The 27093-nt window shown below is 38.9% G+C and overlaps 1 protein-coding gene across 2 annotated transcripts in view; it reads left to right on the top strand.

Annotated features, from left to right (window-relative positions):
* tbc1d22a (TBC1 domain family, member 22a) overlaps positions 1-27093 on the top strand; it is a 130094-nt gene that overhangs the window by 94298 nt on the left and 8703 nt on the right. For both annotated transcript variants that reach the window (XM_008401153.2, XM_008401152.2), the window contains exon 13: positions 12210-12305. In XM_008401153.2, coding sequence (XP_008399375.1) covers positions 12210-12305 — 96 coding nt within the window. The remainder of the gene's footprint in view (positions 1-12209; positions 12306-27093) is intronic.

The following is a 27093-nucleotide window of genomic DNA, read 5'->3' on the forward strand; positions in this document are numbered from 1 at the left end:
CACACACACACACACACACACACACACACACACACACACACACACACACACACACACACACGCGTGCGCGCGCACTTGTCCTCAAAGACATTTTTGGCAGGCTGTGTTGCAGGCCTTCACCTCCTTTCTCAACCTTCTGAGGAAATTTGACCATTTCCTTTTTCCCAGCAGAGTTGCCTTTGCTTGTGTGTGCAGATTGTCCTTTGCTTTGCTTTTTGTAGAGTTTACTCCCATCCCAATTTGTACCCACATTTCATCCTTTCCCAGTTGCGTTTTACACCTGTAAATAGAACATTCCACAAATTACATTTTTCATAGTAGTTATATATTTTCATGGTTTGTGGATTTTCAAATACTTCTCTTGAATAACCTTATAAACCAATACATAATTTTCTAAGTATGTTGCTTTGTGTCCTATTTCCATTGTGTTTGGTTCCGATAACTCTTAAAAAATCTTAGACGGATTTCTCCCCTTCTCTTCAAAACAATATTGACAGAGAAGCTCAGAGTAGCGATGTTGATTTTGGCAGAGCAAATGCATCACATTTAAATTGTATATGCCACCTTCTTACTCCTGTCATCGGAAATGATTGATGAGTCTTGTTACACTTGTAAATGCTGCTTCTGGGTGGTCGCACAAATCTTACATCGACACATCACTCCCTCAATCCACAAAGACCTCCTGGCCTTGTACAACTCTCCCGATGCAGGCCTGTAACTGTCACGTTTGGCTTGGCAGCCGACGTGTTGTAAGAGTAGGAGACTGCACTTTCACAAAACACAGAGGCTGCAAAAAGGCACCTCAATGCTGTTTTGAAGTGTTTTGTGAAAGGAGCTTGAGAGTAGGATCTACAAAATGACATTAAATCATCACGTGCCATAAGAAGTGTCCATGGGGAATACAAATTGATGCATAGTTGGTGTAAAACGCACCATTGCAGGCAGCTCCTAGAAAGGTACAATATGGTGCAAAATGGGGGTTAGGAGGCAAAAAGACTCGCTTTATTAGGACAATACTTATTACTCTTCAACATTCATTACCTTGGAGTTTACAGAGAGGAAAATGTTTGACGTTCTCATTGCTCAATCTGTCTACATCATCCAGAGCCTTGGGTCGTCTTACACTCTTCGCTTCAGCAAAACCCACAGGCCTTTTGAGGCTTTTGGTCTGGGTATCTTGACCACATGTGTTTTGGATCATTTTTCATGATATCTTTTTTCTCAAATAAGTTTTCCATGTCTTTTTGAAGAGAAGCAGAACAACAACATGACAGACCCTTCACCATACACCAACAGTTAGCATGCTTCCCTTGCTGCATATTCATTCTTTGGTTCACTCAAACCCTCTTGCACTGATCTGATCAAAGCAAACAAAGTTTCTACACTTTTTTTTTTTTTTTTTACAGTATTCCAGTTATAAAACTGAATTGTTGTAGCTTATATTTCTCTAATTTTAGATATGATTGTCCTTCTTCAGTAAAAGATTTTAGGACTTTTTGCATGTCTTCGCACTGGGGGTTCTTGCAAAGAACATGGATACAGTGCAAGGATGTTGGCCTTGTTGGGACAGAAAGAGCTCGGATTATTAGCTTTGAATCATCCTGATGATAAATAAAAAAGACCTTGTCCTTCCTTGCTGAACTGTTTGTATCTTTCAGGGGAGATTTTAACCTGAGCACTGTAATGTCTCCTCTGTGGTTTTCTCTCTGTAGTGTGGCCATCTGTTCAGGAGTGTGATCCAGCACAAGACAGCTTTTCCTCTCTCCATCAGTCATCTCTCTCACTTTCTGCCTACTGATTCCTCTCCACTTCCTCTCCTTTCATTTTTATCCGATTTTGCCCTCATTCTGTTTTCCTTTCTTGCATGCGCTGTTTTCAACTCTCCCGTCAATTGATTTTTAAAAGACGGGGGGCTGGGGGCGACGAGAAGAGAAGGAAGACGCATGGAGGGAGGATTCAGACCGAAACAAACACACTGGCCACTCTTCCCTTAGCAGAAACACAGACAGAAAGACAGACAGACTGGGACTAAATTATCCCTGTTGCGTGGAGCATGAAATTAGCAAGTAGCTCAGTGTGACAGCATTAGCATGGCTGTTAAAGGGGATACCGTGACATTTTCAGGTTCTGAAGCATGGGTTTCTTTTTTGCGGACAGTGAAATTTACCAAGCAGGAAGCTGTGTGGCATTGTTAGTGGCCATGTTTAAATTCAGGTGGTTAAATGTGATTAAATGCCTGGATTGCTGGTGGAATAATGGAGTAATTTACTGCAACATAGGCCTGGAAAATTATTTTGGATTAAGGTCGGAATGAATCGCACCATATGTTTTATACTGTGGAGCGAGCTTGTGGAGTACTAGATTATTTAATTCCATATTTAGCTAAAAACTCAAGACTTACATCTGATGTGCTCATAGACAGTTAATTGTAATTACATGCTGTCTTTTAACCAAAACTCGACTATAGCTAGTCTGTTTATGTGGTGTGTGTAGCTGTATGGATATGAGTTATGAGTTATATCTCATAACATAATGAACACATATACTATAGTTCTCATGGATACATCAGCTGTGAGTGTTTCTGTAGTTTTTTTGTATTGACAGAATTGCATAAACTTGTATATGTCCCTTTCAGTGACAAGAAAACTGAAAGGGAATGAATAATTGCATGCCACCGTCCAGGTTGCCTTTTGTTGCCAAATGTTTTTACGTTTACTTATTTGTGGATCTCAGAGTACCATCTCGAGTTTGAAGTTTTGTAAGTGACCCCTTCTTGAAAGCAAGTCTACCGTACCACTTCAGTGAGGAGACATCCCAGTGGGAGGTGGCCTTCCTACCTTTTTCTCTACCTCCTTGTCTCCAGTCTGTAGTAATGCCTGGTCACATTGCCACCGCCAGCAGTGTGAGTGGCCTCTGAAGACCAGACCCTTGGTCTCACACAAACACACACACACACACTGAGTCTGTCTGAATTTCTTCACAGCACACACTAGGCACATCATGTTCTGGTCCTATACACTGACAGGACTGTAAACATTTTGTTCATCCTTTCTCTCCTTGACACAGCCTCAGCCAGAAATGGACATTCTCTGTTTTCCCTGAGGTTGCATTGTAATGCTTCTGGTTTGCCTTCAAAACCAGAAGCATGTCTTTTTCGCCCTCAGTTTCATTAAAAACAGCTAGACATATAACGATTCATTGAATGAGTGGCGGGCCTTGATTATTTAAATTCTTTGAGACAAATTATCTGCCTTGAAACTTTGCTAGTTTATGTTCTACTATTTAGCGCGCTGCGTTTTGCCAATGAGCTGCTAACAAATGCTAACTGCTATTAGCAGCTCTCTGCAGGCTTAACTCCCACCCGCCACCCCATTTTTATTTTACTTTTTAAAAATATCTTTCTGCTCTATTTTTTGCTTGTTGTACTTGCTCATCAACAGTAATGATGTGAAAATAAGTATTAAAATCCTTATTCATTATTGAAACTTGAAACTGTAATTTAATGCCTCAATTTAAGTTTGCTTTTTACTTTTTAAAAGTTAATGTGAAATGTCTTCACACTTTAAAACAATTTTTTCCCCCCATACTTCAAACGTGAGACTAAAAGTGATGTTTGAATCATATTTGTAAAGAATAAAATGTTTTAATAAAAACTTAAAAGTTTTTTGCTTACTAGCAGTTTCTCTTAAATTTCCTTTACTAACTTTAGCAACTCCAGAAGGGGAATATTTTATTACTTGATTCTAAAAACAATCGTTTACTGCAGCCCTAAGAACGACTCAGTTCAGCTTCTCCTGATTCACTGTTTGCTTTAATACAGAGGAATAACAGAGCGAACAGCTGTAATGGATTAAATCTGTGGCAGTGTGGGAATAGTAGTTGGCTAATATTTGCCTGTTTCCCTCCTCTCATTAATTCCTGTTCGCAGAGGTGTAAAATATGGCCTGAAGCAAGACAACACATTGGAGGAGGGTACTGTGCGCAGAAGTGGAACGCTTCTAAATTATCATAAAATTTGTTGAAAACAAATCATTTAGGAACACTGCACTCCTTCTATTCCTTTTTCATTCATTATATTCCCTTTTAGATATCACATTGTCTTTTATTGTAACAAAACCCTCTTGCTGGCCACCAAGCCTGAGTCAGTGAATTGCACCAATGTTAATTGAAAAAGTATTTTCGTCCTATTTTAGCTTTTTATTTTGTCCCCTTTGTAGCCAAATGTATCATCAGATGAAAATAACTTGAGTAAATAGAAAATGCAGTTTTCAAGCACATTATTCTTTTGCTGTTAGAGGAGGGGGTGTAACCAAATGAATCTGGCCTCATGTGAAAAAGTAATTGTGCCCCTTCTTAAATTATGAATCAATTGTGAAAAAGCTTTAAAATTACATTTTCACAGCCACTCCCGGACCTGATGACTGCCGTTTATTTATCTGTTCAACAGGGTCTCGGCGCAACCTTAAAAAGTCTTAAATTGGTGTGTCTAAAATTAAGGCCTTGAAATGACTTAAATTCTTTTAAAAATTAATTACAGGTCTTAAATTTTGTCGTGGCAAGACAATTTCATCTCATAGTATATGTAGGTTTTTTTCTCACTGGATTTTTCTATCAGGCAAAAATTTGAAAGTTGTTGTTTTTTGTGTGTGTGTGTGCGCACGCACGCGCGTGTGCGTGTGTGTTTACTGAATTTCTCTGTATCTGATTTGATCTAAAAGATGCAATTATTTTTTGTCATGGCAAAGTGAAAATATAAAGCATATAAGCTGGAAAAGTAAAAATATAAATCAAACAAATAAAATCTACCAGCTATCAGCCAACCACATAATCTCAGTTTGATTGTTACACAGCTCGTTTATCATCCTCCTCCTCCCGTCGGCGCGATCACCTTCTCACCTTGTCTTCAGTCGATTCGTCAGCGCATCGCGCCAGTCCCACATGAGGCCGGTTTTGTTTTGGAGGGATCAAACCAGTCAGACAGCCAACGCAGCAGTTTAAAGATGCTGTGACATTGTGGCGCCTCCTCCTCAGCTCCTCCGCTCACCCTTCTTCCGCGCACTCCTACGTTATCCTTATCAACTCTCCCATCCCGCTTTCTCGCCCCCTCTCGCCGCAAACTCCCACGCATGTTTGATCAGGTGAGCTTGTCAGCTAGTTTCCCCTCGTCTTAGCCAATACAGCCGTCCTGACACGAGGAGGGATGAGGACCCCAAGCACAGCGACGCAAGACGGCGAGAGACGAGTTTGACGGAGTCACCTTGACTCCCCTGACAAACTTTATTTTGAAAATCATAATGATGGGAACGTCACGAGCTGGAGAATGTGAAGCAGTGCGTGGCGGGAGAAAATGCGGACGGGGGAGTTGGATGTCGGGCTAGCCGCAGGTAGAATGTTGATGTTTCAAGCTCAAACGCTCATTTACTGATCATTAAAATGTGCAAATACGAGTTCAAAATTCAGCTGATGGAAGTTGAGCAAAATGTGAAGTCGATATGTTAACATTCCCAAATACTCGTCAGGTGTTTGGGTTTATTCAAAAGCTTTGAATTTTTTTTCTCCACAGCTTTTTTCCATCCCCTAAATTTGTGAGCACAAGAAAAATTAGGTTTAAGCTCGAAAACAAATTAAAAACACACTTCTTTAGGACAATTTTCCTACCATTTGTCCCTATTTTGTGCTAGATTGGAAACTAAAATAGACTAAAAGTTTCATTTTGTTTTGTTAGGTATCCTGAATCTGATGTTTTTCCACAGCTTGGTGTGAAACAAATCTATATTCTTGATTCATAGTTTTTAGGGATGTACATTTACGAAGAACATATTAATTTTCCAAAGTTTGTGGTGTTTTTCCCCCTAAAGTTTTCTGCCACATAGTTAAAAACTACAAACATATTTCAACATTTCTGCCTGTTACGTAATTTCATTATTATCTACTAAAAATATGTCACGCCAGCAGTTCAGAAGAATAGTTGGAATCAGGACATTTTAGTTGGTTTTGTAAATAACATTGTTTTTATTGTTTGTATTAACTTCCTGTAACAGCCTCTGTAGCACCTCCTATTGAATCAATAGAAATCTTTGTTTGCATGTCATTATAAAAGGCATTTTCTACTTGTATAAGATAACAATCTTTTTTAGATTTCTTCATCATTTTTCCCCAGTTTTTTGTATTTTGCAACAGTCAAACAGCACTTCTTTTTTTTTTAGGATTGTTTAGTAGTTTTTTATTTCACAAAATGTACATGTATGTACATTATTCCATTCAGCTCAAAACTAACGAGCACAGACCAATAAAACTAACTAAAAATGGAACTTATATATACTTACTAATATATTTCCTGTATTTAAATTTTTAGCACTTTGAGCTGTTAATTTTAGACTGTTCTGCTCATTTTTACTTATGCTAATAACTAAAAATGTTTTTCTTTTAGTCATTAAATAAAATAAATTCTTTTAGTATAATGTGGTGTAACAAATCAGAAGTCAACCACAGAGTTTTGAATAATCTGAGTATCTTCATAGTAAATACCCCCTTTGATACAAACATGCAATTATGCATATTGACTGATTAATTGGGGCCTCGTTTAAGAGTCCCATCACATCCCAGCAGCTCCACTGGTGTAATGTAGACTCATCAAACCCTCCATATTTAAACTCTCGCAGCACGACTGATGGACCCAGACTGATCTAAAGTGAACATTTTTCTGCCGCAGCCCATGGCTGTGAAATATTCCTCATCATTGGCTAACAAATCAAGATTTGAAGATTAGCGGCCAGCAGAACTTGCTTTAGATGAGGAGTAATTCATCCCTGATCTGTGAAAGAGTTCTGTTATATTAATAACAGAGAGGGAGAGAGAGACAGAGGGTGGGGTTGACAGCCAGTGTGACGGATGGAGAGGGAGAACTGGAGAAGAATTCAAAGTTCTCAACAGTAGCCGCTTAAATAACCCCCCCCCAAAATGTAAACTTTGCTCCACTTTAGGCGGTTGATTAGCACTGATGCTCTCGTCCATCTGTGTTTGCATGTGCCAGTTCGTGTTGATTCACTTGTTTAAACTGAGGCCTCAAAGGTAGAGCGCTGGGGCCAATCGCCTGCCGGCCAGCCGCTCGTATCGCGCTTCGCAAACTCCTCTTTTCTTTTTTCGCCTTTTGTTTGTATTCTCCGCTTCTCCCCGACTCGTACAAACGCTCTTTGTTGTCTTAAAATTAAAAAGAATTGGTCCAACCTTGCAGGAGGCCGAGCTGAAATAACAGGAGATGCGAGGAGAAGGGAAAAGGTAATTCAATACAAACAAGAGCCTTTGTTTTCATAACCCGTCCCTGCTCATATTTGCGAATATAGGTTTTTTGTCTTTGGTTTCTGAAGGGGGGTTCAATTAGCACAACATTAAGGTAGTACAGTCTTTCTTTGATGGCTTGGTACATTACATCACTTTAAAGGATCTTTGGAAATCCACGCTTTCATTGCCGTCTTTCATTACTTTTCATCTTTAATTTGTTAGTGTTTGTTGAATCGGTCAGAAAAAGAAATACAAAGAGCGACTCAGTTGATGGGGTTGAAGGAGAAACCTCTTTTTCTTTCTGAATGAAACATGACAGTGCAACTCTGGCATGAAAGAACCTATAAAACACAATATGTCTGACATAAATGGTGATGTTCGAACAACAAAACAATGTATTAATTTCATGGCAACTGTAAAGAAAAGCATGGCAGTGGATGGAGGATGATTTTGGCTTGTTTTGCATCCTGGGAACCAGTGGTGTCAAGCAATCTAACACATTACCATCTTAAATCCTATAGTTGTTGTAAAGTTACTGTATTTGTCATTTCATTTAGTAAAAACATGAATTGTTACTTGGCTTTACTCGCCGCTACCTGGTATGACAGCAGGTAGCGGCGCAGATGTAATCGATGGAAACGGGACATCTGGTCAGGATGACGATGTTAAGGTTTGTTGTTCCCACTTTGCAGGGGTCAAAGGTCATATGTCTTAGAACTAAGGGAAAGAGAAAAGCCTTCTGTTCTTCTGTCATGCATGAGTTTAACGTAATGAGCACAGAGCGTTTTTGTGTTTTGCACCAGTGGCAATGTCCGGTTGTTGATCACGTGACTCGTGATGGGGGGGAAAAAGTGTTTCCGTTGAAGTTTTGCGAAATAAACCAATTTTAATATGACCATAAAACACTTTATAACATAACACTTTTGTTTTTGGTTTCAAAAAACAAAGTTGTTTTTTACCTTCCTGAAATTGGCGTTTTCATCAAGCACATTTATTTTCAAAATGTCACGTTTGTGCATTTGTATGATAATGGCTCAGTTATAGTTGACTTGCTCAAGGTGTGGTTTACATGTTGAGATGGTGGGGGCTGTTGTCTGCCGAAACAATTTTTTTTTTTTAATCCAACTTTTAAAATCAAATAATCAGAAAAGTAACAGTCACATTTTCAATGAGTTATTAGTAATTAAGTCACTTTCACAAGGTATCTGCACCATCGTTCCTCAGGACTTTGGGAACCTTTGAGTAATTGAGTTGACCATGACCTTATCTGTTTATCTGTCTTTACAAAAGATAAAGAATCAAGTTGTGGCGATGGCGCTACAATCAAAGTCTTGTACGCTGCCGGGTTGAAACGCAGTAATGGGACCTTCAAATGGTTTTACATCTACAAAACCTCAATGAAGTAAAGAAACTTTATGGAAAATAAAAATATAAGGTGGCAAATTCCTCCCCAGAGATACAAGACATTGATAAAGCTCCACTGAAAACCTCCGCTGAATGTTACAGCTCAGATTTCACATCCAACTTTTCCCGTTTTGGCTTAATCCTTCTCGGTTAAATCCTTGTGTGTAATCCCTGTGTGTTGAACCCTTTGATTTATACTTTAGTGTTAGAACCTAAGATTTAGAACCTATTTTTGTCCTGATACACAAAACCCTAAACCGATACAAGTTCTACTGCCTTTTTAACAAACATATTTGAACTGTTGAGCCCCCTTGTTGAAGAAAATGCCTGTAAAGTATCAGCTGCATTATTTTATCACACTGCGTCAAGTTTCCGACAACTGTCTCGCATCGAAGAGACGTCACAATATCCAGTAACAGTCTTTGAGCAAGTCACTTTATTCAACTAAATAATGCAAAGGTAGTCAGATTTTCACAGTTTTTTTTTTTTTTCCAGCAGCAGAACTTTTTAAAATCCTATCAACGTTGACACTCCCGAGAGCACAGCGGAGGAATAATTTATGAAGAGATGTGTTTAATAAGAGTACGACTCTATCCTTCACGCCACTTTTTGGGTGAATGTGAGGTACGACACCATGGGATTCACTGGCGCAATTACCCAAATTAAATTTGATGAAGCAAACAACATGTCAGCTTGTGTTTTTCAAATTTTTTTTTTCTCAATGGGACGAAGCTAACGTCGTTCTGGAGGGGGGAAAAAGAAAAAAAAAAGTCTGATTTTGATCTTGCTTCTGGGTTGTGATATTCTGGAAATATAATAGTCTCCTTCTGCTTGTCTCGCAAGTCAATTTCTCCGTGGAACAGTTGGAAGGACGGTGTTTAAAAATAAGAAAAGGGAAAAAAAAAAAAAGTCCTGACATGTTGTAAAAAAAAACGGAGATGGACATTTCTCAGATTGCTGTCAGTTTCGGGAACAGAGGAAACTGTGTTTCGGCTGCAAATATTACCGAAACTGTCTATCCAAAGGAGATAAGTCATTCTTTCGTTTGACCTTTTCTCCCCATATGTTTAATTCACTCCCAGCTCAGCCAGTCGGAAAGTAAAGTAACCAGCAATATACTTTTAGTTTGTTTAAATTCAACTAAAACACCTTCAGTGATTGCATCCAGAAACACTCGCATGCTGGGATCTTCTTCCTTTAGATGAGCACGCTCCTAAGTGACTTCCATTCAACAGGGCTGTAATTATTCTCTCTCTGATGGGGCTCTGGAGTGGAATGAATAGAACAGGGAACATCTCATCCTTTTGTCTTCCTTCCTCTTTAATTCCCCCTGCTCATTGCAGCGTCAGAAAGGGAGAAAAAAAAAAGGGAGCAGGCGAACGTAACAAGGGCCTGAAATAAAAGGCGGCGCTGTGGAAAGAGGGATTTGTGTCTTCCTTTGTCTCTGTCACCCTGCAAATGTACATTTTTGGGTTGCTGACAGAAAAAAAAGGGCTCCATTTCACGTTTTCTCTTTGTCTGCCTTTTTATGTTCAGCTCTAAATACCTTGTGTATGTAAGCAGGAAATGTGATGAAAGGCTCGCACTGTTTCAGCGACGCGCAGGCTCTCAGTGCCGCCTAAAATGAAATGTTATATAAAGTTTTGCATCGAATTATTACCATAATTTACTCCGCCCCCTTTGTGTGCCATTTCAGTTTTGTTCCAACAGTGCCTGGATTTCCTTTTTGGAAAGTTGCTCTTTACTCCATCATGATAAACGTTTCATAGCAAAATAAAAAAACATTCTGGATTTGTGTATGGCTTCGATTTCAAACTCAAATTTGAACAATTGTTTGATTGGTTCATTATATTTAAAACACAATAACAAAGGGTGCCCTCTGAGGATGCAGTTTTCTGTTCGATCACTGATCTTTAAAAACCCTGACCTGTCGATTCTGATTTGTTACCAATGCCATTTTTTCTTTGTTTGAAGAGTCAACCTGGTGAGCGGCGCTGTCAATATGTGCACTCTCATGGCACAACAAAAGGGGACAGTGGCTGATTTTCAGATCGTTGGTGTCTGCGCATCTTTAAAAAGTCTCAAAATCTCTTGAATTCCTAAAAATGTTGGCTCTAATATGTTAATTCCAGGTGTTAAATTTTGTCTTGGAAGAACTGTGTAATGTATGTACTTTTTGTTCTCACAGGACTTTTCTGTCAGACAGGAGTTTGAGTTGCGGTCAGACATCTCTATTACGTTTTGTGAATCATGACGGTTGAAGCTACCGCTAACTCACTGCTAACTTACCCTTACTAGCCTGCTAGCTACATACAAAGAAGCTAGCTAGCTATATAAGAAGCTGGTTGCTTGGCTACCTTTTTTTTTTCTTTTTTTTTTTTTGCAAAGTTACTGCCAGTTGACTAGTCAAAGTTCGTAGGTCTTAAATTCCATTCATAGTGTACACAAGTACACATGAACATTTTTCATTCGCTTGTAAATATATGTAAACCAGCTAACTTTTCACAAATGTTAATTCATTCATCTAGTTTTGACACATACATGTTAATTCATTCCTTAATCTCTGGGATTTTAATCATGATGTATTCCGTAATTAATGACCATAATGACAAATTAAAGTTTAATCACGTAGGGAAAATATTTTCAGTTGAAGAAAAAACACTCTCATGCTTGTTTTTCCAAACTGATCAGCACAGACAAGAGACCAGCTAACAAAGAAATAAAGGTGAATCGATGATGATGGAATATTATTGAAAAGTTCATTATTTCACTAACTAAATTCACCAAGTGAAACACCTTATAGAGGTTAATTACATACATACTGATGTTTTATGTTAATTATGATGATTTTCCGCCTGCAGCTAATAAAAGCAGAAATGTGGACTTAAAGTAAAGCATGCTTATTACTTGCTCAGTTTTTTTTTTATCTGCCTCATCAGAATGCATATATAATTTACTCACACATACCTACACATTTTTTTTGTGGTTTTGATCAAATCTGAGCCTTTAAAAATAAAGTATTATGAAAATAAAGATCTACACAAGGTCCTTCAAGATGTCATGAACGTTATTTTAAAATACTTTTTGAAATTTAAGGACAAAATAAAACATCTAACCTTTTACATAATTATTGGAAAGTGTAGAAGTAAGGTTGCTCATTAAAAACTAAAAACATGTTTTGCAGCTAAATAACATTCGACTTCAACAAACCTTGGGCTGCTGGTGTCATTCTGTTGTAGATAATGTATGCAGACATTGCATACAAATATGCAAAATAATTGCTAAATCCCTCTTTCCTGTTGCTTTTATTAATAAAAAAAAATTCTCTTTTGGTTTTAAAAGTGCCAGTTGCCGACCCCTGCTGCAGGGCATAGCAGCGAGTTTAACAGTATCATTCGAATCCACAAAGACGTTGTCGATTTTACGAACGCAGTAGCTGTGCAACAGAGACACTAAAGAGTGTGGTAATATTCTACCTTTCATTATTTTTTTGCTTATGCTCTGTCATTTCCTCGTGTTTCCAGGCGGAACCTGAAGGCTTCTCTCACTTCCACCTGTACGTGTGCGCTGCCTTCCTGGTGAGGTGGAGAAAAGAGATTCTGGAGGAGCGGGATTTCCAGGTAATCTACCCTCGCTGTCAAAACTCCGTGTCCGAGTCGGAGTGCGTGTTATAAATCCGGAACATATGGAGAATGTAGATGGCGAACACGTCCTTCCAAGCAAAATGAAAACGAATCGTCGGCGTATGTTTTAATAACGTCGGGGCAGACTGTGAATGATCATGGCCTACATCCTTCTTCATTACCTCCCTGGTCATTTAGCCGTGCTGGTCAGAAGTTCTGAGTGCATTAGCAGATGACAGTAGCCAGCTGCCAGAAGGTGACTTTGGTTGCCAGCTTTGCGTAGGAGACCTGCATTCTTAACCGTAGCAACCACTAAATCTAAAACAAAAATCTAATATCATCACCCGCAAACATAACCACTTCTTCATTTGACTTTTTGACCTTTTTCCTCATTCGACTTCCATCTTTTTTTTCAGCATTTCAACTCGGTGGTAGTGTGGCAGACAGACTTCTCCATTTTTTTTGTTTTTTTTTATGCACCAACAGAGAATAAAATGAAATTGCGGAGAAGGAAGAAAGTAATGCAGTTTTCAACATGTTGACTTTTTAACTGGGACGGTATTGCCTCGGGCCTGTCGCAATAAGCAATAAATCAATTAATCGCATGATAAATTTAAAATTTAAAAGGGCTGCACAGTGGCGCAGTTGGTAGAGCTGTTGCCTTGCAGCAAGAAGGTTCTGGGTTCGATTCCCGGCCCCGATCTTTCTGCATGTTCTCCCTGTGCATGCGTGGGTTTTCTCCGGGTACTCCGGTTTCCTCCCACAGTCCAAAAACATGACTGTCAGGTTAATTGGCCTCTCCAAATTGCCCTTGGGTGTGAGTGTGTGTGTGCATGGTTGTGTGTCCTGTGTGTGTCTGTGTTGTCCTGCGACAGACTGGCGACCTGTCCAGGGTGACCCCGCCTCTCGCCCGGAACGTTGCTGGAGATGGGCACCAGCAACCCTCCCGACCCCACTAAGGGACAAGGGTGAAAGAAAATGGATGGATGGATAAATTTAAAACAAACTCAATAATATATAATATATATTTAAAATACCTTCCACTTCCAGTGTTCCAATGTTAGAGTTTATAGCTCATTGATCTTGGAGAATATGTCCTTGCATTATTATGACGCCATTACTACCATTATATATTCCTTGAAAACGGTCTCAACTGACTATATTATCGTCTCCTTGGTCTTTATCAAGTCGTTTGTCCACTAATGTTTCCTAACAAACCCCCCCTGAAGCCTTCACAACTGGAATGATCCAGTAACTACAAACCCCCTTGGCAAGGAAGTCTGCATATTGTTTAAATAGAAATCGAATGAGAAGATGGGGTAATGTACGCAGCGTTCTCTGCCTCCATCATTTGAAGGATGTTGTGATCCAAATAATATATAGCAATATATTCCAAGCGTGGCAGCTAATGCAGCTCCTCAAGGCCGATGGGAAAACTTGCTTCACTAAACACTTTTTTTTTCTATCTTCCTTTATTAAACATGAGACGTTTTCTTGTTTATATGCAGCTGTGGTTTCTGTTTAAGCAGGAGCTTCTTGTTCTCCTCGTTGCCTAAATGCCATTTTTGCTGCGACATAAAGGCTCCTTTGAGCTCCCTCAGATAGTGCTCACTCTACGATTGCCCCATGTTTTTCCCCCCCTTACCTCTCTGCACTCTTTACCTTCTGCAGACGCTGAGGCCTTTGTTTCTTTTATTTATAGTACCTGCTAACATTTTAATAACTTGGCTACCTCGCAAGCACACAAGTACACAAGCAGGGGTAAGTTTAGGAATACGTTTCTCCTTCAGCTTCCTATAGATCCACTTACCGGCTGCCTTGCCATGCAGACTACCAAGTGGTGTGCCAAGGGCAAATAATCCATCCTGATATAGATGAGGCGTGGAGGGAGGAGAGGATCAGCTTGGCAATGAAAGCGAGAACAGATTAAACTTGGTAGCAGTGGAATAAGCAAAAGAATACTTTTATGTACGGCAAACTTTGATTAACGGCCATGTGCTTCTTTTGCCGTAAGCACTGGTTACGTTTTATCAAATAGACACAATTACTGATATTCAGATCAGTTTAAGACTGATTGCTTTGAACTACAGTTTTGATCCAGTTGGGATTTGGAGGTAAGGTATATAGAGTATGTTTCAAATGAATCAATAAAAGCAGAACTCTGTGGTTTAGGTTCTGTTCACGTAATATTCCATATCCCATATCCCATATCCCAGTCTGGAAAAGCAGGAGTTGCCCCATAGTATGAAAGTTTAATCCGTCCATCGGATGTTTTCTGCTCAGCTTTCCATCGATCGTTCCACATGCTTGCGACCCGGCAACGAATCACTTTGTTATGGGTGGCAAAAATTAAAGGTAGTGTTTAACTATCGGACATATTCCATTTGATTTAGGCCATTTTCAGAAGATCTTGGGAATGTCTGGAGCCTTCAGGATAAGTAATAGTGTTTGGAAAAACTATCATCAGTATTCAGTCTACGTACAAGATTTACCTCAGGGACAAATTTAGCAAGCTGCTCTCATCACAGCGGAGCTGCTACTGTGCACCGTGCCGACTAGCGCATTCAAAATGCAAACTAAAGGCGGGACAACCGATCTCATTGGCTGAGGTAACCTGACACCACTTATTCTATTGGGTGAAAGTGTAAGATACACTTACAAATATTTTTATCCTATTTTACATGTATTTGTTGCAGTAAGTTCAGCTTTTAATCCAAAGGTTTTAAACATTAATTTAATCACACACTATTATGAAAGTAATGATTTTTTTTGCTTTTTATTTTACACATTCAGTTTTTATTACGAACTCTCATGAGGTTTACATTCTCATCCATCCATCCTTCAGTCCAGGTCCGCATCCGTCATTCGTGATTTTATGTCTACTCGTCCGTCTTTCCATGTCGACATCCGTCCAGTTTTTGTAGATTCCATATTTAAAGTCTGACTCCTGTAGAGAATCCTCCCTAAAGTTTCTTGTTTTCGCTTTGAAAACTGACTTTAAAAAACACAGAGAACTCTGTGAATTTGAGTTTGTGGGGGAAGAAAAAAAAAACCCATGTAATTTTAACATTTAAACTGACTTGGAGCCCCTTTGAAATGTTTGTCAGTGAATAAAAATGAAATGATAAAAAAAGAAAGTCCCCAGAGAGCGTGTGTTACAAGTATGTTTTTAAATAGGCGAGTCAGATTCGGCTTTCATCAAGCGACAGTTTAGAATCACTAAAGTACATAATGCATAAATTACTGTCTCCCACTCTACCTGGTGTTAACAAAGCCCCGCTTAAAATGGAACCTGAAATGTTAAAGCATGTCATAACAAATCTGAAAACGGCAGTTTTCCACTGAAATACTTTCAGAATGGAATTTGGATCCCACCAATGTTTCATGCTGGCTTTTATTTATTGAAATCACAGCAGAATTCTGGTATTTCTTGCTTGATTAAGAAATTGCTCTTAGCACTACAGCGATCCGACACATCAGAGAATTACTGTAGCTCCTTTCATTGGAAACAGGAGGGAAGCTTATTGAAAAACAATCTATTCAAGCTGGGTAGAGCTGACTTCTATCTAAAAACCTGGGCTTTAGTTGATAAAACATAATTTACTCACTGTGTGAAACTCTGGAGACTTTGAGGGGGCGAAGGTGTGTTTTTATTTGTAGGATATTCTGAATATCTTAGACCTTTTTTCGTTTTAATGCACAAGTTAAAGGCCATAAGGGAATTATTAAATTAGTTTTTAGCTTTTCACGATCTGACATGCTTATTTTAATCTTTTGTTGAGGTAATGTTTCTATTGGTGTTTGCACATTTTTAATTTAAAAATGTCTTACTGTTTCAGACTCCACTTTAAGATTTCATTGTCAGTTTTTGGTTGTTTTTCTTACTGAAATCCAAAAATTCATCCTTTACTTTTATCACTAATCGATCTTGATTGCTTGTTGAGTTTTTATCTCATTCAAACTAAACACAGCCCCAGTAAAAGAGCTTAGCAACTCCAAAAAAAACACAAAAAAAAACATCTTCCTGATGTGCTTTCCCAAACAACTGGTTAAGATGTAAGTACTCTCTGGTTGCTATGGAGACCTGGTGAGTTCAAGATGCCGCTCTTGACTTCAATTCTTTAAAATAAAAATAAAATTTTTTAAAATAAAAGCTTTGGAGATATTTCACCTCCATTGTTCTCCTCCAGTATGGTGGCCACGTTAGCCGTTTGGTGACATTATTTAGGCGAGATTCTAGAAACCAAAACCCTGTTGTGATTCTTCTTCCTCCATATTCGAAATACCAGTCACTCACAGTGAAACACCGCGACAGCGCACTCAGAGACGCAGCCGAATGTCTTCCTGACATTTTCTCTCGCCTGGTATCCTGCAAATGAGTTCTCATTGACTGCTTCCGTCTTCATGGGTGAGCCTGTCGCATGACAGTGTTTCTATGTGCTTCTTTAAAGCGCCCAGCTCATCATTTGCACACATTCATCAATCAAATTTCAAGCAGGGGAGGTTTAAATGTTTTACCAGCTCATCGTCCCCTTGCGTCTTCCATCTGGATTATTCTCTGTTAGCAATCGATACTTTTCTCTCTTTACATCTCCTCCTTCGACTGTTGCCGTTTTCCTTAATTCTTGACCTATTGCCTTTCTTTTCCTGTCTCTTCACTCGCACGTTTACATCTCCAGAAGACCCACTGAGAGGAAATCCCATAGCAATCGGTGGCCGCGAGTGAAAACTTGGCCAGATGACGCACTTCTTCAGCCGTTTCACTCAAGAACATGCATGCACACAAAGCCGCAGCCGCTCCTGGCTGCATAATAAAAGCTTTCAACCAGCTCCATCAATCTGCTCATTATTACGCCGAACTCCAATTTGCCCGGGCCTTGAGGGAAACTTGTAGTAGCTAGTTAGCGCCGTGCCACATTAACAGCTTGTTTCCTTTTGTAGCAGAGCATTATTGTTGTGGTTTAGTTGAGCCTTGGTGGGGTGGAACTTAATGTTCTTGACATATATTGAGTAAAACAAATCCATGTTTTGTGGTACTTTTCGGTGTCTCTAAATCCAGATGTGACAGTTTAGGACAAGTTTAATACACAGATTGTTCTAAACCTGCTAAGTCAGTGTAGTGTTTTCCCTCAGTCAAAAAAAAAGAAGTTAATTGACTTTAGTATATAAAAAAACATAGGGAGTTGGGAGCAGTGGTGTATGACAAACTGCTGGTGAGTTACATTCTGTGGGTCCTAAGAGGGTGCACGAATGATTGATTCACTTTAACAGTTTTAATTAAAAAAATGCATCCAGAAAGCAATTTAAAAGGGATAATTCATGCATTGTTATCAAACACAGTAAGGGAAGTAACTGTGAATCTCCCCTCCTGGTTGTGGGATTGGATTTGTTAAGCCACAGAATGAAAAAGAAAAGGGGAACAGGGCGGGGTACGCCGCTCCCCAAAGCAATCTGCATTTCTCCGTCACACCTCAGCTAGCACACCGTCGGTAACTTTGTGGCCTGCGCTGCGCGGATAAGTTAGCGTACCCGCAAGCGCACGCTCGTGCATTTTCCCCGCCGCTCTGCCAGATTTGTAAAGACGCAACATCCTAAACAAGGGCATAAACAGTTCTCTCTCCACAGAGCATACTTTCAACCTCACACAGCGGTAAGCATGCATGGATTTATGTAACTTAGCTTTTTTTTTTTCTTCTTCTGAGGTTTAGGTAGAACCAGCACTGTCTGAAACATCCCCATTAGTCTGTACAACCTTCCGATGCCCGCACGCCAGGTTCCATGGAAAAGCCATGTTTATGTATGTCTACGACTAATCAAAAGCCACAAAAAAAAAGTATTCCCCTGAGGTTTTAAGTAGATGCCAACTTATCAAAAAGCTGATTCTGGTGCACTCCATGTCTTTCGTTCACATGCATTCAGTGAATCCAACTTATTTTACTGCACATATTAAATAAGACCCTTTGGAAAAAAAATACCCCTTTTAAATATGCTCAATAATACTACTTATATTTATTGTGTTGAAGCCAATGAATGTAATTTCTCTGAATTTAGTCAAATAAAACTGGCTACCAAACAAAATCATCAAAAATGTCCATTCAGTAAAATCTTCTATTGTGTCCCACACAGTAAATATTAATCCTCAGGTTATTGTTAACCAATACCGTTTAATATACACTCACCCTCCTTTATTTGATGCCCCCAATATAAAATCTAAAATTAGGTGTTTAATAAATTAAGCTTTTATAAATCATTGCACAAAAAGTGACTAATTATCGTAGCAACTGATATTTACAGTGGTACCCCTGTGTTTGGTGGGGTTGTTGACCACATCCTTTGTCTAAAATATTTTAGAACTCTCCATTTGAATAGTTTATACACCAAATATGCCTTAATCTGCATTAATACTCAAACTGGAAAAGATTATAGTCCTGCAGCAGAAGCAAACATCTACATTTGGGAATACAGCCAATGACGCTCCTGGATTGGCTGCTTTGCGACGCCAGCCAATAGCATTGTCTCTAGGTGTTTTAACTTCCCACACTGCATTTTCATTTGAATATATTCTCCCTTTATAGTCTACAAATTAATCTGCAAGTAGGCAAACTTTCCACAGGAAAAATCTGCAAATAAATGAATTTGCAAATGGGACTGGATGTCCACTGTTCATGTTATACACAATAATTTGCCTCCTCCTGATTATAGCAAACTAATCCTGTTGAATAAACATTAGGCCTCCCTTACTTTTATACTTAAATGTACAATTCTCCAAGTGTCTTGTATTTTGATAGTTCCCCTACGCTAGATACAACCCTTCTGATTACAGCCACTAAACTTGTTGCTGAATTGTGACCTTTTATCAAAACAAAAGTCTTATAATCTTCTCAGACTGGAAACGCTTTTTTTTTTTTTTCATTGATCTGACATTGTAGCTACTGAGCCAGAGATCTGTAATGTTTTCAGCGAATCAGATGGAACAGTAATGGTTATTTAGCTTAAACGTGGCGAAGGATTTGGCTTAATCTTCCAGTCTCTAACACTACGGCAGAGAAAAAAAAGAATTGATGAATAGTTTGCTTTTTATGCTTTCCAACTGTACAGACTCTGGCAGTAAAGGACCCATCATTGACCTGACTACCGTAGATGGTGTTAACGGTTTAAATGCATGCATATGCTCATCAATTCACCCTAAAATATATACAATGTAGAGCATTTTACCAGTGATAAAGTTCCATTTTTTTAAGCCCATACATCGATGATGGAGATAAATCACAGTTTAGCCGTGTGTAACTGCAGCCTTTTATATCACTTAAGACTCCTCAGGACTGCTTTTAAAGGCACCTATTATGCTCTCAATGTGAGGCCAAGCATTTATGTGACTACATGGCTATTAGTCCTATATAAATGACTAAAGGCTCGACAGAGATGTTGAGGAAAGAAAAATCAGAAGTGGAAGAGTGAAAGTCAGAAGAAAAAAAAAATCTGCTTGCACTTCAATTAGTGGCGTGTGGAAAAACCGCGGACCTCTGTAAATGTCAGCGGGTGTCCTCGGATCAGTTGCGTGTGCAGAATGCCTTGGGTTAGGCAGCCTTGGCAGGGAACAGAAGAAGAGTAGTTAAAAAAATAATAATATAAAATTTTCATCACAGATTTTAGGAACACAGCTTTGTTTTTACACACCTTTGCGTTAGTGAAAAGGGTTTTACCGAAGGAAAGCAAAACGTCCAATTAGTGAGAAAATGGGGAGTTAAGGAGGAACATTCTTAAAAAGATAGAATAACTCAAAAGGTAGATGTTTTAAGAAATGCTTGTCATTTTCAGAATACTCCTGCTGCTCTCTCGTGAAAATAATACTTTTAATTCTGATCAGTTGAAGTTCAGCGTCACTGGAAACTCTTTGAGATTGAAAGCTGTATTCCACGACCAAAATACAACATTAGACCCAATACTCAAACGCATAAACCGCAGACGTCACACGGCACTTTCAGGAGCCAGGTAGACTGATTTCTCTGCCCATTAAAATCGACTTGACTTGCCCCAAAGGTACACGAGACGACAATTTAAAATCCATCTGCACATTATTCAGTCTGAATTTTAAAGGCCTTTTTAACCAGTTCAATTTGATGTTTTGGGACCTTCATCAAAATAATGTCCTAAAACCACAGATCATAATGGCTGTAGTTTCTACACAGAAGCCAAGCCCAAGAATGCATTTATAGATTAAAAACCAGCCATTGAGAGAGTCTGCAATCAGTTAAAAACAGACATTTTGCTGCAGCTTAGAAGATGCAACAATGTACTCCATAGCTACAATTAGTCATAAAACGCAGAGTACAGTGATGTATATATCCAATTCTTTTTTTTCTTTTTTTTTTATACTAGTGTGAACAGCAGATCTGCATAGTCCATCAGAGTGGGAATGACTGAAGTTATCTGATTTGCTGCTGAAATACTTTTGTTTATGAAAAAGAAACCCAATTAACATTTTAGCTTAGAAGCCAATTTGTCAATTTGAGATTTAAGATAGATTCTGATCAGAGAGTCGCACCTAAATATTTGTAGCATCCAGCTACTTCAGTTTCCAACCCCTTTAAAAAAGAAATGTGGTGTTTCTCACAGGTTTTCACAAAGATAGTGGGTACCAATCTTCCTTTAAAACATGAAGGGAAAACAAAATGACCAAGAAGCATGGAGTGGAGACACTGTGCTCTATTTGACAGTTGAATTATGAAGATATTATCAGCAGTATTAAATGCTTTAGATAAGTGAAGGGCATTAAAAGAAGAATGACTAAACCTAATTTTGTGGACATAGCAGCTGATATTACTGTATTCAAGGAGTTTATGTTGTTGATTCTGCCTGATTTAAAGCCTGCGTTAAAATCCACATTTTATTTTTGTTGGTTTCAAAAACATGAGGATTTATTTAATCCTGATTATGGCAACATTGATTTTTTTGGGAAATCTAACAAAAAATGAAAACAAATTAGACGGCGTATGCTGGAAAATTGCAATTGTGTTGCCATTGAAAGTTTCAAAATGGAAAAAGTTTTTTTTGTTTTTTTTTAACACGATATTGTCCTCACTCAATAGTTTTACTCATTCTATTGTGGATATTCCATTTATCAGTGTGCAAACAGCAATAAAAAATACATCTGTTTTAATACTTTTATCTGAACAAGAGTTAATAAATATGGGCATACTTTTAATACTTTAACTCAGTCCTATGAACATTTATGTCTGGAATATGAACTTAATACCCTTTCAGAGTAATTATCAGAACAAAGTGCATCTCTGTCAAGATGCCAGGACAAATGCTCGGAAGAAAATTGGAACTCATAGACATCTGATCCTTTGAAATGCTTTTTCACAGCCAAAATAAATGCTGCAGAACATTGTGAACAATGATGCCCTGAGAATACATCTCTATTGTCAAAGTAATATGTGGGGGTGGGGGGGTTGTGATATTTTTACATGTATTAACAAAATTGTCTACTTTTTTTACGTTCTCATTTAAACAATTTTCCAATAACACGTCCTTATTTATTTATTCCCAGGAGTTTACCATCCAAAACTTGGGTCACATCAAGTGTGCACTCTTGGGGGTCTTGCAGCACTTTTTCTGATAATTAATACTGCAGTCAAAGACAAAGATCACCCTCGGTACACAACTCTTAATAATCATCCGGTTGATTGATTTGTGCCCCCAAATGTGCCACTTGAATTATTTTAGACCAAATAAAAGATGACAGAGAAAAAAATAAAACATCATATTCTGGAAGTAATGATATCCTCCTCCTGTCCATCTTCACTATCAGTTACTGACATCAACTATTCAGGGATGAAAGCTTCCCTGGCAACCAGAAAAAGTGAAAAAGTAATTGCCCTCATTAAATTAATGAATGACCTGCGATTGAGCACCAAAGTTAAGTTCAACTTCACTCAAGCCTGATTACTTTAAAAATGTAAGAAATCCCTTAAGTATGACCTTTCTAACAACATGAAGTAGGTGGCTACAGACCATAACCCCAATGTAAAGAAACGAAAACAATATCATTGACATCTATCCATCTGCAAAGGATCACAAAGCCATTTTTATGTCTTTTGGACTGGTGTGAACCACAGTGACAGCCATTATCCACACACAGAGGAAACCTAGAACAGTGATGAACCTTCTTAAGACTTGCCCAGCCTACTAAAGTTACCCTAGGGGCATCAACGACTCATCCAGCAGCTCACAAAAGATACTAGGAAAAACATCTGAAGCACGTCAGGCCTCATTTCCCCCAGGATAAACCCAGAGTTTATGGTTTAGTATTCAGGAAGTGGTCGGGCAAATATGGCAGCCCTGCGAGATTTCCAAGGCCAAAAAAAAAAAAAAAAAAAAAAACTGCTGACATAAATAACAAAGCGGTTCGTACTTTATTTACTACAAAGCATCTTGATGTCCCCCGACATTCGGTGGAGTGCTGAGACAAAAGTGGAACTCTTTGGAAGGTGTGCGTTACATCCAGCAGGAAAAGAGTATCTTACAAAGAGTCAGATATAGCAGTGATTGTTGCTATAGCAGTTGTTGCCATCAAGAGTCTAAACCAGGGGTGTCAAACTCCAGTCCTTGAGGGCCGGTGTCCTGCAACTTTTAGATGTGCCTCTGCTGCACCACACCTGAATAGAATAATTAGGTCATTAGCAAGGCTCTGGAGAACTTACCTACACAAGAAGGAGGTAATTAAGCCATTTGATTCAGGTGTTTTGTACCTGTGGCACATCTAAAAACTGCAGGACAGCGGCCCTTCAGGACTGGAGTTTGACACCCCTGGTCTAAACCCATTATTGGGCTTAAGGGGGAATTTGTTTCTGACGAAACCAGGTTAGCTTGTTTAGCTTTTTTTCCCCCATCTTAATAAAGAAAATCATAACTTGAAAACAGTGTTTTGCATCATCTTTGATAAGAGACCTTGTTTGATGGTCAACTGTGACGACTAAAAACCATCAGTGTACCTCGAGGCCAATAATTAGCCAGTGCTTACCCACGACTCAAGACCGGGATATAAGTAAAGAAAAAGTGGGTATTATTACTGTTCTTTTATTCTGACATAATGGAACAATAGAAGCTCCTCTGTCAGCCCATAAGCCAGCTATGTGCCTTTTCTTCGTCTCCTGACTCAGTTAAGACACTAAAGTACCAAATAAACAGCAATATCTACCCCCTTGTACGGAACAAAGAGACTTTGGTAGCGGCAAGGGCTGACAGAGATGGAATTTTTTTTTCCAGAGTAAGAAACAAAAAAAATAAAAATAAAAAATGGTTTTGACAAATGAGCTGGGTCAGGAGCACAGACATAAATATTGAATTTCACACCCAAAAATACCCTTTCAAGCAGTCAAAGAGAACTGAGCCCAATTGTGTTCCAGGAGTTTTCAGTAATCTTGAACTTGTGATTAAAGGGGGCTCTGGCCTTTCCGAACTTGCCGGTGGTTAGTCTTAAACTGCTAGTTTTTCATGTTTCCTTGTTGGATTTGTTAAAGAGTGAAGGCACACAGGGGCTACATGTTAAGGTGCTTGTAAAATGAGTTCACATATTCGGTCTTCCGTGGCTGTCAGCGCGATGCTCGGAGAGCTTAGATATGTAGCAGGAAGGATTCTGCAGTCAATGGGTTCATGCGTTTCGGCATGCTCGAATCAGTGTGGGCAGAGCCGACAGATTTATTTATTTATTTTTAGGTGGTAATGGTTGATGGTGAATGGGGAGGGCAAAGGGGTCAAATATCGACTGTTGGTGAACTTTGAAGATGCACGAGCTGAAAAGTAAAACTAGTCAAGCAGCGTGTAAAACCGCTGAGAATGCTCCAGTAAACAGAGGGCTCAGAAAACTGCTTTAGGCTTTTTTCTTTAAAAGGTTATGAACTTATTAGGCTGGCATTGAATGAAGCAGAAAAGCTACAAGCTAACACGGACCAAGACTGTGAAGTAAACACACATATCTAATCTGTTTTGTTTTTTCTTGATATGATTTGACTTATTAAAATCATAAAAGCAAATCTTTGCAACGCCATAGGGGGATTCTACACCCCCACATACGGTTTAATGTACGCTAAAACCTTTAAGCTAATTTGACAACCAGTCTCTTATGCACTTAGTTAATGGATTAAATTATGTATTATGCATTAATGCAATATGCACTCCTGAAGACTTAACCAGATCCTCCACCCACATACTCTGCTTCCATGTGAATGCGTCTTTTAAAAAAATTATTTCTGCGTTCCTTTGACAATAGTGTCAAACTACTCACTGCAAATACACGGCACCAAAGATTCATATCTCGTATAATATATCTCATAAACTCTAACGAAAAGCACCCCATTGTGCTACCACCATCATGTTTCACCATGTTTTAAAGTAGTTTTCTGGTTTGTACCGTTTTATATAATGGCTAGAAAGATTAAACTTGTATTTTTCTGACCAGAACGCCTTCTCCACATGTTTGTGTCCTCTCCCTGGCTTGTGCCAAACCTTTGAAGGTGGAACAATGAGATTTGCGTCTGCTCAGGTCTGTCTTTCAAAATGAGCTGTTTCAGGGCTCTGTCACTTTAAATCCCAATAATCTGCTGCTGGCCGCACTTCCCAACTCCACATTTACAGATTAAAATGGTTACAAACAGAAGCACAGTTATACAACCGTACATCTTAGAAAAGCATAAGTGGCACCTCCTACACAACCAACAAGAATTCAGGAAGTGTTTTCTGGATGGTAAGTCTAACAGCCATTGTACAGCGCACACAGTGTTGAAACCATCCGACAAATTATGCTGGAGCTCCACTTGGGTTGCTAGGTAACAGGGCTGGGGGGTACTCTGGGGTTGCTAGGTAAATTACAGTGCATGTAGGTTTTTGAAATGACAGATTTTCCAGACACCAAAAAAACGTCGTTAACAAAAGTCATCTGGGTGGTGGTTTATTTTTTTTTAATTTCTTTTTTAGTGCCTGGAATGTTTTTAGAAGCAGTTGAGATCCAAATATGAGTTTAAAAAAAAAAGCAAAACTAAATTTTGCATAAAAAGTCCCCTTTTGTTGAACTTTTTTGGGTTTTTTCTTCTATAAAAGCTACTTTAATAATTCTTCCAAACTTAGAAAAGGCCATTTGGTTGCTTCTGCTTTTGATGTATTTTCATTTTAAATGGTGAGATGTTTAGAAATGGAAAACTTAGACATTTTAATGATCATTTGAACATTTTAACTTTTTCACAGCACTGTAGTAATAGAATAGAAATAGCCTTTACTGTCCCACACGGGGCATTCAGGTACAACAGCAGCATAAGATGTACAGATTCACACAAGTTGCAAAAGTGTTTTAAAAAATTTACAAAAAACAATATTGGTATTGTTTATATAATATACCATGTGAGATAACTTAAAAATACTATACTGCTGTCAAATAGAAATGGCATACTCCGATCTAAAAGCGAGTCCGGTGACTCTCCTTTGCTTAAGAACCGGTCCACATGAATTCCAAGCTCATAAACCTATTTTGCTCATTAGGGCTAACAAAAGATCGCCCGGTTTCATTTCATTAACTCGGCTGCGAAATGACATCATCCGCCGAGACCGCGTCCCTTCTGCTGTGCAATAATCAAAAGCTTTTTCACCCGCCAACCTTTCTACAAGGCAACTTGGCTGTGCCATGCAGTGTCAGCTTTTACCCGTGTGCTCCGGTGCCACACTCTTTCGCATTAGCACCCAGTGTTTTTTTGCCAGAGTGCCCATTTTGTGTAATTATATAAACTACAGCAAGCTAATGGCCCCAACAGAGCAGTGTCTGGGCCCATTACACCCCGGGGCGCTGCAAAACACCATTACCACCAACAGCCTCGGCGGCAGCCTGGAGTGTTTGTGCACAACCGGTTGCCAGCTTGTGTGTTTCCGAACCCCTCTGTGTGTGTGTGTTTTCATGTAGATGTGTTGGTTGTAAAGGAGGTCGACGGCTGGATTGATGCATGTCACCGAAATTCAACAGCTACAGCAGACAGTTGCCATTTTTAGAAACCAATGTGTGCCCTGTTGATGTGGGCTTTGCACCTGTCATCTCTGAGCCATTAATTTCTCCTGGGGTTCCAGCCGCTCGCCTGCTGGAAGCCGTGGTGACACAGCAGAAACAATAGCTGGATGCTCGGCACAACTTGGGGCACTTTGCCGAGGATCATCTCAGCATGATGGCAAAGAGAGGATTCGGTTTATTTAAAAAGTCACTTCAATTGTTTTTTTTTTGTTTTTTTTTTCCTTCTTCCTCTTTTCTGTTTTCTCATCTGGAACAAGTAACTGCAAAAATATCATCTGATGTCATTCATTCAAGGTTCCTACACAGAAAATATGCATGGAAAAATATTTGTATTTTAAGATTAAAATTCTTCTCCTCCTCTTTGTTTCCTTACTCTGTTTCTTTCATATTTTTCCTTAATTCTTTCTTTTTATCCCCTTTTTGTCCTTGATTCCTCTCTCATTGCCTTCCTTCCTTTTTGTCTCCTCCATGTTTGTCTTATCTATCCTTCCTTGTCCCTCTCCTCCCATCTCCTCCAACTACCTGTTTTTTATTCCGATCTGAACTCCATTTCTTTTAGTCTCTCTTCCTTTCGTCCTCATTTATATTTTATCTCAAAATGACAAAGTATTTTTGGTCTAGTTTCTAGTGTAAATATCTGCGCACACTTGAAATAAGAGAAAACTAACTTACAAGCAACTTCATAAAGAGGTAGAAACTTGTTTTAAGCCAATAATTTCTTCGTGTTGATGA

The sequence above is a fragment of the Poecilia reticulata genome, linkage group LG23 (genome assembly GCF_000633615.1).
Source record: "Poecilia reticulata strain Guanapo linkage group LG23, Guppy_female_1.0+MT, whole genome shotgun sequence".
Taxonomy (NCBI): domain Eukaryota; kingdom Metazoa; phylum Chordata; class Actinopteri; order Cyprinodontiformes; family Poeciliidae; genus Poecilia; species Poecilia reticulata.